Source organism: Blennius ocellaris (genome assembly GCF_963422515.1).
Source record: "Blennius ocellaris genome assembly, chromosome: 6".
Taxonomy (NCBI): Eukaryota; Metazoa; Chordata; class Actinopteri; order Blenniiformes; family Blenniidae; genus Blennius; species Blennius ocellaris.
Window position 1 is genome coordinate 7,992,193 of NC_137655.1, and position 17,162 is coordinate 8,009,354.

General features: G+C 40.4%; 1 protein-coding gene across 1 annotated transcript; it reads right to left on the reverse strand.

Moving 5' to 3' along the window:
• Nucleotides 1–981: 981 nt before the first annotated feature.
• Nucleotides 982–17,162, reverse strand: esyt3 (extended synaptotagmin-like protein 3). Its single transcript, XM_080498353.1, has 23 exons — nucleotides 16,782–17,162; nucleotides 15,544–15,585; nucleotides 14,117–14,251; nucleotides 13,580–13,656; nucleotides 13,235–13,304; nucleotides 13,041–13,130; nucleotides 12,887–12,942; nucleotides 12,676–12,796; nucleotides 12,256–12,432; nucleotides 11,038–11,120; nucleotides 10,663–10,711; nucleotides 10,085–10,174; nucleotides 9,897–9,959; nucleotides 9,738–9,797; nucleotides 7,578–7,649; nucleotides 7,248–7,334; nucleotides 6,150–6,299; nucleotides 5,146–5,489; nucleotides 4,942–5,040; nucleotides 3,144–3,275; nucleotides 2,919–3,024; nucleotides 2,435–2,484; nucleotides 982–1,351 (listed from the first exon to the last, which is right to left on the reverse strand). The coding sequence occupies exons 1-23, from the start codon at nucleotides 17,115–17,117 to the stop codon at nucleotides 1,312–1,314; spliced, it is 2,529 nt and encodes an 842-aa protein (XP_080354479.1). The 5' UTR covers nucleotides 17,118–17,162; the 3' UTR covers nucleotides 982–1,311.

A 17,162-nucleotide genomic window follows, 5' to 3' on the forward strand; every position in this document is an offset into this window, starting at 1 on the left:
GAATCTTCTTACTTCTTATTCGGTAGCTGCTTAAATGAAACGAGGTTTTGTCACTTTGCACCTGACGGTGGTTTAAAACGCGAGTGTGATGAAATTTACAATACAATCGTCTTGAGAATAGACATTACGCAGAAATCTGGAAACTGTCAGATTCGCTGACGTTTCCTGATAACTCCGGCCCCTCGCGCCTGAACGAAAAAACTCCGCGTCAGTCGCAACATCGTAGATTTTCTTGTAATATTTGTTAGACTGCTATCCAAAAACGCCCACTTGTTTGAACAATTCGTGAAATGGAAGTTGCCGCTGGGAGTTTTATGTGTGAAACGCCAAGTCTCAGACACTTTCTGCGTCCATAGCAACAGTGAGCCGCCGTAGTGACGGAAGAGTCCACTAATATTACAATTGAGGGGTGATCCGTAAGCGAATGTTATAAACAACCAACACGGAAACTTCAAAACAGCGTATGTGCATATACCAGTCTAAAATGTGCTTTTATAATAGAACGCACAAGCATAACCAGAATCATTAATCTATTATTTAACTTTTGATAATTGTGAGTCCCCTCTCACCATGGCACTACGCAAAAATGGAATAGGCTCACATAATTGTATCAGAGCCAGAATATATCAAAGATGCATAAATAAAGAAATTAAAACTGTGTTAATGAATAATCACAATAATACACCACATTATAACTCAATAATTAATGTACAACAGATAAACAATCCAGATGTTTACTGAACTTAATATTGCATTGATACAATGACCCCCAAGGCAGTATAAAAGAAGGCCTGCTTAACAATTAACTGTACCAACATGGAGGGTGGCTGAACAAAATAACTAGAGATGATGAAAAGAATATGAACAATTTTTTGGTTTGCAATCCATCCCCCAACCTTTGCTTTGAAACTGTGTTTTATTGAGTAGTAAGATGTGTATTGTTCATGATTCAATAAAACTTTCATTCCAAACACACTACCATTGTGTTTAATTTATTTATTACATATAAATTGCACATACATATATTTACATGAAAATACAAAGCTTTGGCTCAGGTAACCTTGCATAGATAAAAATCTCTCTTCTGATTCTTCAGAGATGTTAAAATTTGACAATTAAGTGATATATAATGCTTATTGTACCAGTAACAAAGGAGCCAGTTCAGTATATAAAATTTGCAAAATGAGCCAGAAGACAGAAGGTATGGCCAATGTCTTAGATGGATTCCTGAAGGAAACCATACTCTGGTCTGCTTCCATAAAGAAAGTGACAGGATGTGAAGTTCTCTGCTTCGCAGTAGCACGCCATCTGCTACACAGACTTCTTCAGGCCAGGCAGTGTGAGCTCGTACCTGAAGACAGAGAAAATGTGAAGTATTTATACAGTTAAACTGGAAACAAAAAGATCGACTTCTAACCATTGTTTGGTGTGACAGGAAAAGGTAACGGCATACTTCAACTACAAACAGGATTGGTTGATATTACATACAGGAACATAATTATGCAAAACCAATACCACAGTTTAAATGTATATTCCAATAATAACATTCAAATTTAAACTTTAAAGTGGTGCAGAGTAAAGGTGATGAAAGCATCTATATTTTAGCGAACTTACTACCAAAAATTACTTAAATCTCAGCATAAAGCCAATTGTATTGATACCTTCTGGTGCAAACGACAGTGGAACGTTCAAAAACAATTTTCATGCAACAGATGCATTTTTTTTTTCTTTTTACAAATTATCCTCATTACAGTCAATGGGCTTTATGTTTGACACCCCTGGCCAAGATCTTTCAGCTATAATAATATCTATGAGTACTTTAAAATAACCACATTTTGTTCAATCTATTCAAATAATATAAATAAGCATGAAAAATTCTTGTGGTGGTATTTTCACTGGCTTAGTCCAAACCACAAGAACTAGAAAACTGTCTTAAGGCATCAAAACAACAGCAGGACTTCCTCCATCAAACACACCAGCAGCAGTGTAATCCCAGCACAGGGCAGCTCTTGTGTACGTCTCATCCTGTGTTTGGTTTCCTTTCAAGCCTTTGGGTTCATGCTCCTATCATGCTTCAAACAAATTGCACCAGTACATTCAAGTGTGCAACAGGAATTGGATGGGACCAACAGAAAAATTCATATAGGTTCGTTTTTTGATTTTGTTTCGTTTTTCATCAAATCAAACCTGCCAACTGTGAACATGGCCTGACCTAACTCGAGGCAGAAAAGGCCAACATGTGAATTTCTCAAAATGCCAAACTGCTCTTTTCGGCCAAGATAAGTGTCGGGAGTAAAAGAGGAAAAGCAACAGACAGAAGGTCAACCCAGCACATCAAACTCAACTTGGTGTTTGAGTCGGAACAAAAGTACAGACAGTTTTTCTGCCACAGAGTTGAACAAATCGAGAAAACAGAGAAAACAAGGCCGTGTACCATTCTGTGACGCCTTTGATTAGATCCAGCTGGGAGAGATCAACCAATACCTGTGAACAGAAGCCAAACTTCAGAATGTTATGCAGACTGTGCTGCACACGACAAATCTGATTATTTTTCGCAACTTTGGAAACTTTCAGGTTTGCTGAAATGCTGCTGCTGTGCATGAGCACCACGGCTGCAGTAAATAGTTTGTCTGCACACGCGTGAGTCGACAGACAATAACAAAAATCCTAAATGTCATGACTCCCAGTCCATATCCCTCTGAGACTTGGTTGTTTTATCATTATTATTGTTAACGTTTATAGCGTATTGTTTGCGTGCGTGGTTTCATTAAAAAATAAACAACTAGAGGCCCAACATGCTAACGACAGTTTTCCATTTCAACCTTTCTGAGACAAAAAAACACAAAAACGATGCACTTTTCACTTGAAACGTTGTCGTGTAAACATGGTCAAGTTTACCACCGGGAAACTTTACTTACCATGCCAATGTCCTTTCTCTCTCGCCTGTGGAACAACCTGTTATTTTTCACAGACACGTCCAACTTCCTGGTTCGTGCTTCTTCAAGGGTTATGTCAAACTCAAACCTGATCAGGAAAGAAGTTTCACAGAATGAGAAAACGTCCAACGCTGATCACAAAGGATCGTTTATTATTCACAAGTTCCAACTTGAGAGATCATGTGTGATAAATTCAGTTCCTCTTACTTGTCATTGAAAACTGGATTGACGGTCTTCTTCTTGACGTGCGTCCTCTTGCGGTGTATCCAAGACTGATCGGGGAGTAAATACATGCGGACGTAAGAGTCCGTGCCATTCTCACTGCAGGGAAATATGTTTCTGTAAAGAACAGATGTGTGTTAGCTTAGAGATTGGAAGCAAATTACATTTCACATAATCTCTCTACTGCTTCTGTGTCAGCTGGGACTTGAATAGGTGGACGTCAGTAGACGGAATGAAAGGGAGGCAAGCGGAAAGGTGAAAATGCAAGAAGGTGGATGTTGAGAGTTTCGAGACTGTCTCAGGAGCAATCATGGGTTTATTGCTCAAAGGACGTTGTAGATGGAGCTGGGGACGAGGAGATGAGGAAAAGATTGATGGATGTAGTGAAGGAGGAGATGGAGATGGCGGATGTAGCGGAGGAGATAAGCAATAGGTTGAGGTGGATGCAGATGATCCACTGTGGCCATTCCTGAAGAATCACAAGACCAATTAAAGCTTGTTTTCTTCTTTTAGCATGTTAAGTGACATTTACATGCTACATCGAGGGCCAACTAATTTCCTCAAAAGAAAAATCAAATCCACCATTGTGTTTTGCTTGATGAAAAGCAGTTGCTTTTTTATTTGTTTTCTATTACACGGTTTCTTATAAGCTACTGTTGCTCTGCATCACTTTTTCTCAGGGTCTTTGTGTGGAAATCATAATAAAATGTTATTTTGATATTGAACTCAGTAAATAACCAAATAAAAACTATATTTTTCCAGTAACCCCCGTGAAACACAAAGTACTAGACTTAACCAATAATATAATAATGGCTAAGAACATGAAAAATATGACCTTTATAAATGGAATAAGTCATTTTTACTTAATTATTTTAAATAACTGGCATTCCCTCAGATCCAGAGTTTCAGAGACACAACACAATCCCACAAAACTAAAAAGAAAACACATGAGCATGTCTGAATGTTAAATCCGCTTGTGCAGAAGTTGATTATAAAGTAAACCTTTGGCCACATTTAGAGGCACAAATCAAGTTGAAGACAGGCGGTGCTTTCATGATGCAGCAGAAATGCGAGGTCACACCAGGTTTAATGGAGTATAAAGTGATTTGCATTGAAAATGACTGAGGTGAGCACTTGTTAGACTCATGAAATGACATTCAGAGAAGCGAGCGCCACAACAACCTTTGTCCAGAAGAATGTCAAACACAACGTGTTGCCTGGGAATGTCGTGTTTGCAATAGACTATCTATACACTAGTGTGCAAAACAAATTCCTAGCTCTCCGATAGCGGAACAACACTACCAGTATATGAAGCATCACCTTTTCTTTTTTTTTAACCCCTATTATGTTCAATCTTTACCAGATTGTGCCTGATAATCTCTCAAACACCCAGGGGAGCGATTAGCAACAGAAGAGGAAATGACTTTGTTTTGGACATCCGGATTGATCAGATGAATACATTTCGCAAATTAAGTGAGTTTTTCTATTTATAAGTTGCCTCAAAAGTTAGAAGAAATGTGTCTTTACTCTTCCTGTAAAAATCAGAAATAAGGAAAAAAAACACTTTTTTTACACAAGACTCAGGAAGCAGGATAATTAAGAAATGTGATTATTAAGTACTGGAGAAGGGGCAGGATTACATAAGTCTAATTCTTCCTGCCCCATTTTCAAACATGTCAGGCTAAGATACGTGTTCATGTAAATATATGTGAACAGATGAAGTGTTAAATGTGCAATATGAGGTCCAGAGCAGAGGTGGTGTGAGTGGGTTTTTGTGTCGTACCTGCAAGCGTCCACGAGGACGACGAGTTTCTTCCTCAGCGTAGCGTAGCGCACGGTCAGCCCGATCTCTCCAAGTGAACCCTGATGGTTCCTCAGGGCGCTATAATCATAAAATATGTTGGCGAATATTACTTCAATGACTCAAGTCCCGCTGACATCTATTCGTAGGGATGTTAGGAGTCAGCTATAAGAGCCGCAGACTCACGCTGGATAGGAAGCTCCGTCCAGGAGGTCTAAACGTGATGATGCCATGGAGTTCTCTGATAGCAGGCTGTGGGAGTCGAACCGACGCATTTTTGACGTGGACGATGGTGATTTCGAGGTTTCGGCAGCCAGAAAGGACCCGCGGCGGTGAGCCGGGTAACTTTGGTTCAAACCATTGCGGGAGTAATTCGGGGAGGAAGCAGCGGGGACACTTTTGGTGGACGCGGCAATGGAGTGAGCGGAGAACGCAGAGTTTCCTCCCGGGATGTCCTGGACTTCATCTTTGGCTTCTGGAGGAGGAGGAGTGAGGATAAGTTTGGGCGGCGGCTCTTCCACAGTAAGAATCTGTTGAGAAAAAGGTGAACGTCAGCAAATCTAAAAAATATTCATTAAAAGAGAGTCTTGGGGTTTAGGCGCATAACATGAATTAACCCTCGCAGACTGCCACTCAGAAAGGCTGCAGAGTCCCCTCTTCAAGTTTTGATTTGCCAAACCATCACTATGAAGCCAAACGTTAGAAAAGATGTACAAGTCTAAATTTCACAGCGTCCGAGCAAATAAAGCTTGAGGCCCCTTTATAAACTCTGGTGCTCCTCCAAAATGCTTTGAAAGATCCTTAGCTCCTCACGTGAAAGTAATAAGGAAATGTTAACGCGAGGCAATTCATGGTCCTTCACAAGGAAATGGAGGTCGTAATTTTAAAGGGCAGAGCACGTCGATAAAAGACTTATAAAACAAAGCAGTAAGGAAAGCTTGATTAAGATCATTATAATACTATAAGAAAATGTAATGTTTAATAGGAAGTCTGAACAGATAGTCTTTCAAGGTTTGTTTTGAAAAAAGTGAGTCAGTCAGCAGGAAGTTTGTTAAACAGGTGAGGAGCGCAGGAACTAAAAGCTGATTCACCTCACTTGATTCTGAGAACCTGGGGTGTACTTGGGCCATTCGAAGCTTTATGTACCAGAAGACAAATTTTGAAGTGTGTACGTGTGTGTGTGGGCCCACCCTGAGCGTGGCCTTCAGTTTGATATGACTGTTGACTCCGGAGCGGTCCAGCGGGAAGCGCTGGTCCAGAGTCATGTTGGAGGTGTTCAGGAGGCGAGTGAGCGGCAAGTTGAGAACACCGAGCTGAGTCTTCTTCTCGTGCTCCTTCACCTGAGGCGCAACGATGAAAAACACATCTTGAAAAGCAGAGCTGGCAAAAACACTCGTTCATAAAAGTACCAATCCTGCCAATGTTGAATCGTCCTCATAAGACAAGTCAAGTGTCAGTAAAGACAAGAAGGTTGTTTTTTTTTTATAAGAAGTTTTTAGAAAGATAAATACTATGGTAAACTACAACTATCTGAATTTTAGCCGTTATTTCTGGCAATCAAGTAGCTCCATCTATCCATCTTCAAGAACATTTAATCCAACTTATTGTCACTGGTACCATGATTGGCAAACACATCATCAGGAGGCTCTTATTTAATAAAACTGTATTAACGTGTGAAAATATATAAAGTTTTTGAAGGTTTTATTATCTTTGTTTCCTTGTGCAAGAGAACTCACAACTGTGGGACGAACCAAATCTTAAAGAAAGGGAGGTTTGTTAGAGCCCGAAGGAGCAGGTTTAAATGTTCCTGATGGTATTTTAGGCAGAAAACAGTTTTCACAGTTTATTGCAGATTTTTTGGGGGGGGCTATGCATGTTTGCAAAATATTCTTTATTTAACATGAGAGCGTTCAAGACAAAAGGAAACAACCGCAAATCTGGGTTTACTAAATGCACAACATCATAATTCATTTTTTTTTTTTTTTTTTTTGTCTTTCGGCTGCTCCCTTCCACCGTTTGCCAAAGTGGACGATCACCAGAGGCGGTCGTTCTTAACTCGACCCGGTGTGCCTTTCATGTTTGTGATCCGCCTATTTGTTTTGGCACATCTTCCACACAGGATGTTCTTCACGACACAACCCTCGCCGTTTAGCCAAGCTTAGGACGGGCAGCAGAACTCCACGGAAAGTGCCTCACCAATGGACAACATCCGGAAAGCGTTTCAATTAATTCTTGTGTCACTCCTACAAACTGTTTTTAATGGCGTGCGCAGCATAAAAATAACAAACCTGAACTTTGAGCTGCTGTGTTTGGACATTGTGAACAAAGAAGGTGAAGCCCTCCTCCCACATCGGGTCTTTAGATGCATATTTGACCTGTTGAGTGAAAAAAAGCATATCAGAGCGGTTCTATCTTAACAAAAGCAGCACAGTTACTGTGTTTTATCCAACCGACTTCACACGTTGATGCAAAAAGGCTAGCACATAAAATTAGACTAAGATAAGCACAAAAGCTAAAGATCAGACTGGACTACATGTATGCTTTTGGGATGAATAGTTTGGTGTTGTGTGTGATCCATCATAAACAGAACTAAATAAATAGTAAAGTGAGCCTGTTACCTGGGTATTCTGGACTTCCTCATCAATGGACAACTCCACATACGAGTTGGGATTGGCAACTCTCTTCGTGAGCTAAAAAGACAAAACAAAACAGCGCAAATGTTTTCATTGTGACATATTACTTCCATAAAGCTCAGTCACTGTTAGATTAAACATGTAGGCCAGGGGTCTGGAGCCACATGTGGCTCTTTGGCCCCTTTGTAGTGGCTCCTTGGAGCCTTCACTAAATTATACCTGATTAAGCATTTCATCTTTTTTCATTATTATTTACAAAAGAGCCATTTCCAAAATGGCTTTTATCGCTTGTGGGGAAAAAAAGCTTCCAAAAAAAAAAAGGCCCAATGACTAAAATAGTGAAAACTACTAAAGTGACTAGAATTTCTGAGGGGGGTTTAAAATGAAGAAGCTTTTTTTTTTTTTTAAACTGCATAGAAAAGAGATCAAATGGTTAAAATGTCCCTCCTCCCTAAGGCCATAAGACAAACTACTCCCTGTAAACAGTGATTGTTGTTTATAAATTTAATTTGGTGGAAAATGGAAAATTGCTTTTTTTGGTAGTAAAGGTTGCAGACCTCCGTTTTAAACAGAGGTGGGATAAACATACATAACAAGCGGCACGATTACAGGTCACACTGGGAGTTTGTCAACAAGCGGATTTTGCTGCATTCCTCACAAACCCGCTGGAGACACACAGCGAAGAGACATGTTCACACTGGGGCAGGATGGGAATGCGGCCGATGACACCACTAATTTTTGACATACCACTATAATGACAGCCACGCTCGAGAAATTCCGTGTTTCTCCTCACCTGTCCCATGACTCACTCTGTGTATTTTCACACTTCGGCCAGCAGAGGGAGCCAGAGACTATTGCTTCTCACAACATGCATTGAGGAAACTTTATTCAAACTGTACCAACAGTTTGCTCGTTGCTGCCTATACCACCACATAAATGGTAGAAAAGAGCCCCCCCCCCCCACACACACACACACACACACACATTTTTTGGACTTATTTCAACGCAAACAGCAACCTTTAGCATAATCCACACATATCCCCCACACAAAGGTGATTTAAAACAGTCCTGAGTCGACTCATTTGACAAGTCTCTTGCACTTTCATTTGGATTGGGAGACGAAACCTGATCAGACAGGTTAAGGAAAAAAACGTGGGAACAACAATGCCAGCTGGTGAGCTGCACTCCCACAGACTATGACAAACATGCACCAGACAAACAGGAAATACCAGCTCCACGCCGGGACAAGCACACCAGCAACGCCAAACGAAAGCATCTGATCCGACTTGAGAAAACAATCCAAGGCACAAAGAGAAGACGGGCTATTGGACAGTGGAGGAGGACACAGTCTTTGAAAGACATTTTATATGCTCCACACAAACAAGATGACGTTTGTGTACAATTACAATTACAGTGCATCTTACCACTTGAGCAGTCTTGATGTGCCTTACAGGTTTTCAGAAAGCGTTCTCATATGCTTTTGGATTTGAAAAATGTCTCAATGAAGGATGTCAAACATAAGGCCCGCAAAAACCACCAGGCAAATTTTAAAAACCTTCGAAGAAAACATTGACTGAGAACCTGAGGTCATTGTGAGCAAACGAGCATTGGCCTTAACGCCCTGCTGTCAGAGTGAGTCAGTAAAACATGCCTAATGCAACAGTTGATTTTGACATTTCACAACAATAAAATTGGTTTTATGTTGAGATTGTATAAATTTTCTCTAGTAAATATTTGTTTTTTGTGAGAATTTTTTTTTTTTTTACATTTTCCTCATATATACTCTGTGTCACGGCAAAGAAAAACCTTAAAATCTAAAAGGTTATTATGGCACAATTTTACCGGTCTGGCCCCCTCAAGATACAATTGGGTTGCATGTGGCCACTGAACTAAAATGTGGTCACTAATTATTTTTATGAATGTGAAATTACTAAAGGTTCAATATTGCTTCCATTGTGTGCTGCTGACAACAAAATTTAAGTAAATCCTAAAATCCTATATTTGACCACTTGGAATGAGCAAGCCAATCAGAGCAAAGAGTTCCGGGGAACATTTTCTAATGACGAAAAGCAGTAAATCCATAACGAAAAGACAAACAGCTGACACACAACGTGAACCGTGAAGCTGCAGAAATTCGCATCTCACCCGTGCTTCCTTTGAGTGTTTCTTATGTTTGTGATGGTCCGAGATCTCGCTGTCATCTTTCTGAAGACAAAAACCACAATGAACCCAGTGGGTTTTTTAACAGTTTTTTTTTTTTGACAGAAGCACCGATCACAACCCTCCTTACGGGAAGTGACTTACTGGCAGGTTTGAGGCATTGTCCAGATACACCGCCAGCATTGCACAGGCGAACCCGTCAGTAGACTGGAAGAGAACAGCAGCATGAATTACACAGCCGGGTAGCCCAGAGGCTCAAAAACTGAACATCATCCTGTTGGTATTGACTTAAAAAAAAGGCCACTGCTGGGGAAAGTTTGGGGCGAAAGTACCTCCTTCAGCAGACTGGAGTCGGACTGAAGGGAAAGCCACTGCAGCTTGAGATGAACTTCACCATAGGGAACGTCCTTCAGTGTAAACCACTGCAAGATGGAGAGAAAGGAGTTAGTCATATGGGAACTCAATGAGCGGACTTGGTTCAGATGGAAAGGTGTTGAACGAAGGACTGTTGCACTACTTTTAATGCTTCAAGATGAAATATTCCTTTCATCGTCATTGCATGAGATGCAAGATGGAACAAAATGTCTTCTCCAAAAAGCAAAAAAACAAATCAACTACGGATACACAGTATGTGAAAAGCTTTGATATGTAAATGTGAGCCACACAAGTGAATAAAAGGCAACAGGGCTCCAGAAAGTAGTGATGACTAAAATCGAGTTGGGGGGCCTTTCTGTGTGGAGGTTTGTTTATTTTTCCCTAACCCAAACCCAGACAACATGCAAACTTCACACAAGAAAAGCCTGGAGTCGAACCGAGGATAATCTCTCTGTGGGGGCAAGAGTGCTGACAACGCCACAACAAATACCGTCATTTTATTCAGGGTAAGCATCCCGGCAATACAAGAACTCACCTGATCCATTTCCTTCTCCCTCTTCACTTCTCCAAAATCAAGATTATATCTGAAGCAGAAAGTCATTCAAGACATTCATCAGGATCGAAGACAAATGCATTATAAAAAGGTTTTAAGGAAATGTATTTTCCAGCAGCAGAACAAAAAGAGTGAATAAAATACACACAGACGTACCTCCAAAATGGCAAACAAATGGACAAAGGCATTACAATAGGAGACTTTCTTTTAACGTCTTAGTTTGTGGGGTTGAAACTGAGTGCTTGCCACTGGTCATGAGAAGAGCTCCAAGAACAGAGGCTTAAACCTGAGTAAACACAGCTCTTCGCTATCCAGGCAGGTTTTAATTCCACTCGTTTGTGCTGCGTTTGTACGTACGTTCCGATTGCGTCATCTTTATCGGTGTCCTCATCGAACAGCTCCACCTCCAGCTCCTGCCCCGGCGCCTCATGGACCACAAACTGCACACAGAGAGAGGATAGTTGTAAAAGAGATTTCCCCGAGTGTGAGCTCGAGTTTCATCGACAGACCAGCTTCCAAAAGATAGTCACAATATAAAAGATGAACGCTTTGCGTAGACGTTTGCTCGGAATTGCCTTCCACTGATTCGCCATTAATTTGCAGTTCGATACGTCGGTGACGTGATAATAAGCAGCATGTTAGCTGTCTCAAGCTTGATGTCAGGAAATGTCTTTTGTGTCTTTTTAAAATAACTTTATCATCCAATTCTAATCTTCATATCAAGCAGATCACTTCACGTTTATCATCTTTAAGAGAACAGCCAAGATGGAGCCGATTTCGAGCCCCATTCATGCTTTTATCCCTCATGAGCACACAGCCTTGGTGCTGGACGATTTTAAAACCTCTCTGAAAACACACTTTTTCTCTTTGGCTTTTAACTCAGTCTGAGAATTTGACTTTTATTGTTAATTATGGTGTGTTATTTTTCTTGTTTTATATTGTTTTTATTGTTCTACACTGTTTTTTATTCTCTGTATATATCATTTTACCTACTCCTGTCTGTGTAATAGCACTTTGGCCAACTGTGTCATTTTAAAGTGCTCTATAAATAAAGTTGAGTTGAGTTGAGACGTCAAAGTCAATTTGGTTACAAAGGTACATGAATTTGTAGCCATCAATCTGTGTCTTCGGAAACCTGCCACATGGGTTTATGAGATCTTAAAGATGGGGTCATGGCAGCTTAAGTGAAAATATCAACTTTTGACCAATTCAGCCAAAGGAAAAATAAATAATAATAACTCGAGATCTCGTGAGACTCGCTGAACAAATGGGATCCAGCCTTGTGAATCTTCAGGCGTTTCCGTGACGCTAAAATGTCAACAAACCCAGGTAGCTTTAATGACATTTAAATGCTGGAAATATGTGTTGGTCTGAGTGCGATGAGAAATTTCCTTCAGAAAAGTATTGACAACATATTAGAGATGTACATCAACAACGAAAATTGGGTTCTGAATTTTTTTTCCCCTTTCACTTTCAAAAGTAGAATGATGTGTTCTGAGAAGCTTTCACTCATTCAAGCCTCAAGTCGACTCTGAAACTGCTTTACTGTGTGCAGCGCGACCGAGTTACTCTTACCTCGTACACTTCTCCCCACTTCGGGTGCAGATTCTCCTTAACCGTCTTGCTCTTTACGCTGCGGTTTCCGACCCGGAGTGTAGCGTAGGGGTCCGATTTGCCTTTCACCATCCCCAGCATGTAAGTGTCCTTAGCCACTAGATCTCTGGCCTCCAGCAGGTGGACTCTCACAACACCCTGAGGGGCAAGAGAGAATGTTGTCCAATCAATTCGCATCGACAAGATACACCTTAAATTCTCAAAAATCAACAGAAATAACATAACCACCCAAAACACAATTTGGATAGTGTGTATGTAGGATTTGCGCTTGTCATAAGGATGAACCGATCTAAAATAGACAATCAATATGGAGACATTTTAACTAATAAAAGAGGCTTGAGTTGGTAATATAGTATAGGTAATAGAGTATATGTTACGTACACGAGGAAGTGGAAACCTCATCTGGTCTACTTTGACCTGGTCAATGAGGGGGATACACATGCGGTTGGGCAGCACCATGAGGGACGCGATTATATCCATAATGGCGTCTTCAGACAGTGAACTAGAGGACGATGAATGAGGTTAGATTGCAGGGGAAAAAAAATAAACTATTCAGATCAATCAAGTCTGATTGATTTCTGTGGGAGCTGACCTGAAGGCTGGACTGTCCAAAAGGTTGGTCATGCCCGTCCAGTTGATCGACAGCGTCTGAGTAAAAAAAAATAAATAAAAAAGTAGACGGAGAGATTTAAACGTGCAGCGGCATCTTCTCACGATCAGATATTGAAAACATTGCAGCTGCTCACCGGACGGCGGATGAAAAAGAAGGTGACTCCTCCCACCAGTGGTGCCTGGCCAATCAGAGGCTCCAGAATCACTCGGATCATCCCCTGGAGCTGGACGGGTAAAAGAGTGTTTACAGACGCAGTGTAGATACATCGAAGAAAAAAAAAAAAGAGAGAGAAAGATGTTTTTTTTTTAAATATATATATATACTCACTTTAAGTCCTTTGACACCGGCTGTGATTGGTGGGTTCACGTCAGCGTCGATGTCCACGTCACCTTCGTAGCTGCAAAGGGACGAAAAGAAGAACGAATACGACAAGAGTTCTTCTTCTTCACGGTGAATACCGGGAGAGCCAAACTCAACTTCAGCTCAGTTTGATTTGAGCCACACCAGTGAAATGATTAACCTTTACGGGGCAAAAGATTCAAGTCTTCCCATTCACCATTTCTTCTCATTTTAAAACAATGACGGCCTGTGGCTCGTATATTTGGCCGCCGCAGTTGTGACAAGAAGAGAACCAAACACTGAGGTTAAAGAAAGCAGCTGCATGTGACCTACCTGATATTCAGGTCCAGAATCACCTCTCTGTGATCCACTTCATGAGTGAACGCTTTAATTCCAGTGATCCTTGGAGGCTGATATTGGAAAAAGGAAAAAAAAAAAAAAAACTTGAATCAATCCAATATCAAATCATAAACATCAAATGAAAATTCATGTTTCATCCAAGAAACACAGTGAGCGAGCTAAAAGAGCTAACAGTTATTATCTTGGAAATCCTCAGCTTTTATGAAAATATGGAGTTTGTCTGCCCTTAATCCAAACAAAAACTGGTGAACAAGAATTGAAATCAACATTACAATCAAGACGGACGGAGCAGTAACGGAAGCTTGTGATTTAAATATACAAGTCGCAGACCTGATTGGAACCGATGACCCCTATGGCTCATGGGGAAGATTAATTCCCTACACTTTTCTTCTTTTTTTTTTTAAACCCTCACTTCATCCGAGGTGTGATATTCTTTCATGGGGAGTCGAACCACGTGGACAAACTATGGGGGACACAAACAACCTATTTAAGGGGGTCAAGACAACTCACTATGTGTCCGAAGTGGACTTTGGTGAAGCTGAACGTCTTGAGAGCAGCGTTGGACTGCCTGACGACCGACTGGATGTTTTCCTTCAGCAGCTTCTCCATGTACATCCCGAAGAAAGGCCAGGCCTGCTCCAGCACCTGAACAGAGTGCAAACAAGGCTCATTTCAATTGTTCTAAATCAAGTAATTGGGATGAATCTTGAAAAATAAAACTCCGACACATATAATGTTGCATTTGAAGAATGTTTTGTGATATTTAAGTGTCGTTAGAGCACATACGGTAGATGAGGGTCAGCAAAACCCCCATGTGCTATTCATGATCCTCATTATTGTGTTAGTAAAAGTATCAATACACCGTCTAAATACCACAAGGTTACAATGTGACAGCCAGGAATAAAGGTCCAAGTGACATACTGATGCTATATTAACTACACACAATCAAACTGTCTGACTCCTTTCTACAGATAAAGCGAATTGAAAGAATATGAAACGGCATTTTTAAGAGTGACTGCAGAGGAAAAACTGTGTTGAAACCCACACAGAGTAAATTAAGTAAAAATATGTTGACGTTTTATATAAAACTGGATTTGTTAAGTTCAAAAAGCTTGAATACTGACCATATCATGTGTCCTACTAATGTATATGAAACTTATATATATATATATTCAATAATCGAACTATAGAAAAGAGCTACTAGATTAATCAATAATGCTATTTATTAAGTTATTTTGAGTCTACAAATTCCTTATTCATACGGTCCTGCACTTCAAAACCTTCCGATATTGTGTATTCTAAAACATTGGAAATATTATACTAGGTTCAGAAAAAAAGACTTTCTTCTGCATTCAAGTTTCAGAGAAGGCAAATATAATGAGGACTGTTTATCTTCATAAAGTTAATTTGTGGAACGCTCTCAAATTAAACGTATTATCTCACTGTCAACTGTCAAAAAAGCCGTAAAATACAAACTAATTACAGTTCAAAATGATGAGAGAAAAGAAAATATTAATTATGGTATTGTGTTCTTTAGATCTTTCTTTTGTTTCCTTTTCTTTTATTGTTTTTGGTTTTTGTCAAGTAAGTTGCACATATTCCAGGTTATTCCATAGAATTTATAGGTTAGGCATGAATATGTCACACAGCATGAGTTGAACAACCATGACCAAAAATAAACCATTCATTCATTCATAATTTAAAGTAAAAGGCAATGTTTCATAAAAGACACCGACTCTTGCAAATCAAGACAAACATGTAACTCATTAATTTCATAATTCTTCATTGTGACATTTCTGAAGACGGACATTTCAAAATACAAGCCATCTTATTGATTTTAGCGCTCCGGCAAAGATCACTCGTCTGGTTTTGATGAAAACGAAAATAACGCAAGCGGCCTCTACCTTGATGCATAGAACCACGTTTTAATACTTTACCTTGTTGAGCCAGTTAGCTTTCTCCACATCAGTGAAATGCACCTACAGGGAAACACAAGAGGTGGAGTTACAAGGTGGGCGAATATTTACAATCCTCATCAGAACGGACCAAACGACTCCGATGGCATGCATCATGGATTACAGATGTGATGTTTGTCATTCAATCTAAATTATCCATTCATGCAAATCTTAAAATAAATCACACGAATTAAAGTAGTGAGCATGAAATCATTGATATACAAATAGATGATGTGCCCCAGACTGGTGGATCCAACCCTTAAAAATTACACAGGATGTTACCCAGCTTCTAAAATTGACAGCATTCCTGGGTTTAAAAAAAAAAAAAAAAAAATGGACATAGGGAAACACAGACGTGTTTTTTTTTTTTTTTTTTAAGTCTTACCAAATTCTTCTCCGCTGCATCAAAACTGTGAACTGTAACAGAAGTCTTCCATCACCCTCCAATACACACAACAGTCTGACACACACTCAAGGAAGCATCATCAGTAAGATGATACTCATCAGTACATACCACTCCATGGACATCGAGATAGTGGAATAATGAAAATACATTCATAATAAACACAAGTTTCCCACAAATATAAAAAAAAGAACTCATATAGACCTTTTCTACTTGGCTATTTATCATCTTATTTTCATTATTTCTCCAGCTCAGGTGTGCAGGATTGTATTCTTTAAAAACTTGGCAATCACGCAACTGTTTGACAAGTTTGTTAAGTAGATGTTTCATTTAAAAAAAAAAAAGCATCTGGGATAACAGGTTTGTAATAAAAATTACTTGTGGAACAAGAAAAACGTTCGTTTTCAGCAGGAAATGCCCACTTAAAAAAAAAAAAAAAAAAAAAACCTTAACATTTACATATGAAAAGGGGGAAGGGGGGGGGGATCCAGATTTGACACCCCTGATCTTCATGATAAATTCTCAGACATTAGGAGTTGAACTGTTTCAGTCCCGCGTGACTCACTGTCTGAGTGGGTGTGGTATAATCACATGTGTAAAAAGGCCGAAATGAAGTTTGGGTGGTTTCACCTTCCGTGGAGGACACAGGTGATCCAGATGCAAATACAGTGCATAATGACTTGGTGCGTCTTTTTTTTTTTTTTTTTTTTACTGTGTAATCTGGAGTCGATCAGCCTGAAAGTCGCTGAGCTCTCATTCCTAAGGAGAACAAAAAAAATCACACTATCATCTCGGAAACAGATGCTCGGATACATACCCACGATGCCATCTGCAAGGCTCCTTTCAGCTCCGAGGTGATCGTGTCGCTTTCGTTGTCCACGAACTCGATGGCGGAGCCGATGCGCGCGTTCTTCCACTGTCGGTTCTTTTGGTACCACGTGACCATCAACATGCACAGCAGCACCCAGCTGACGCTCAGGCCCAGGTACCCCGTCAGGTACACCGGGTAGAAGAGGAGCACGGCTCGGCCGAAGTACATGAGGAACTCCATCAGCAGGCGGTTGACGGCGGAGGAGCTCAACTTCTCGGAGCTGCCCGAGATTGAGCGCGCCTCCACGGGCTGTGCGCCGCGCGACGGCTCCACGGAGGCCATCGGGGGTCCAACTCCCGATCCCCAAAAACAATGACTCGAAACCCC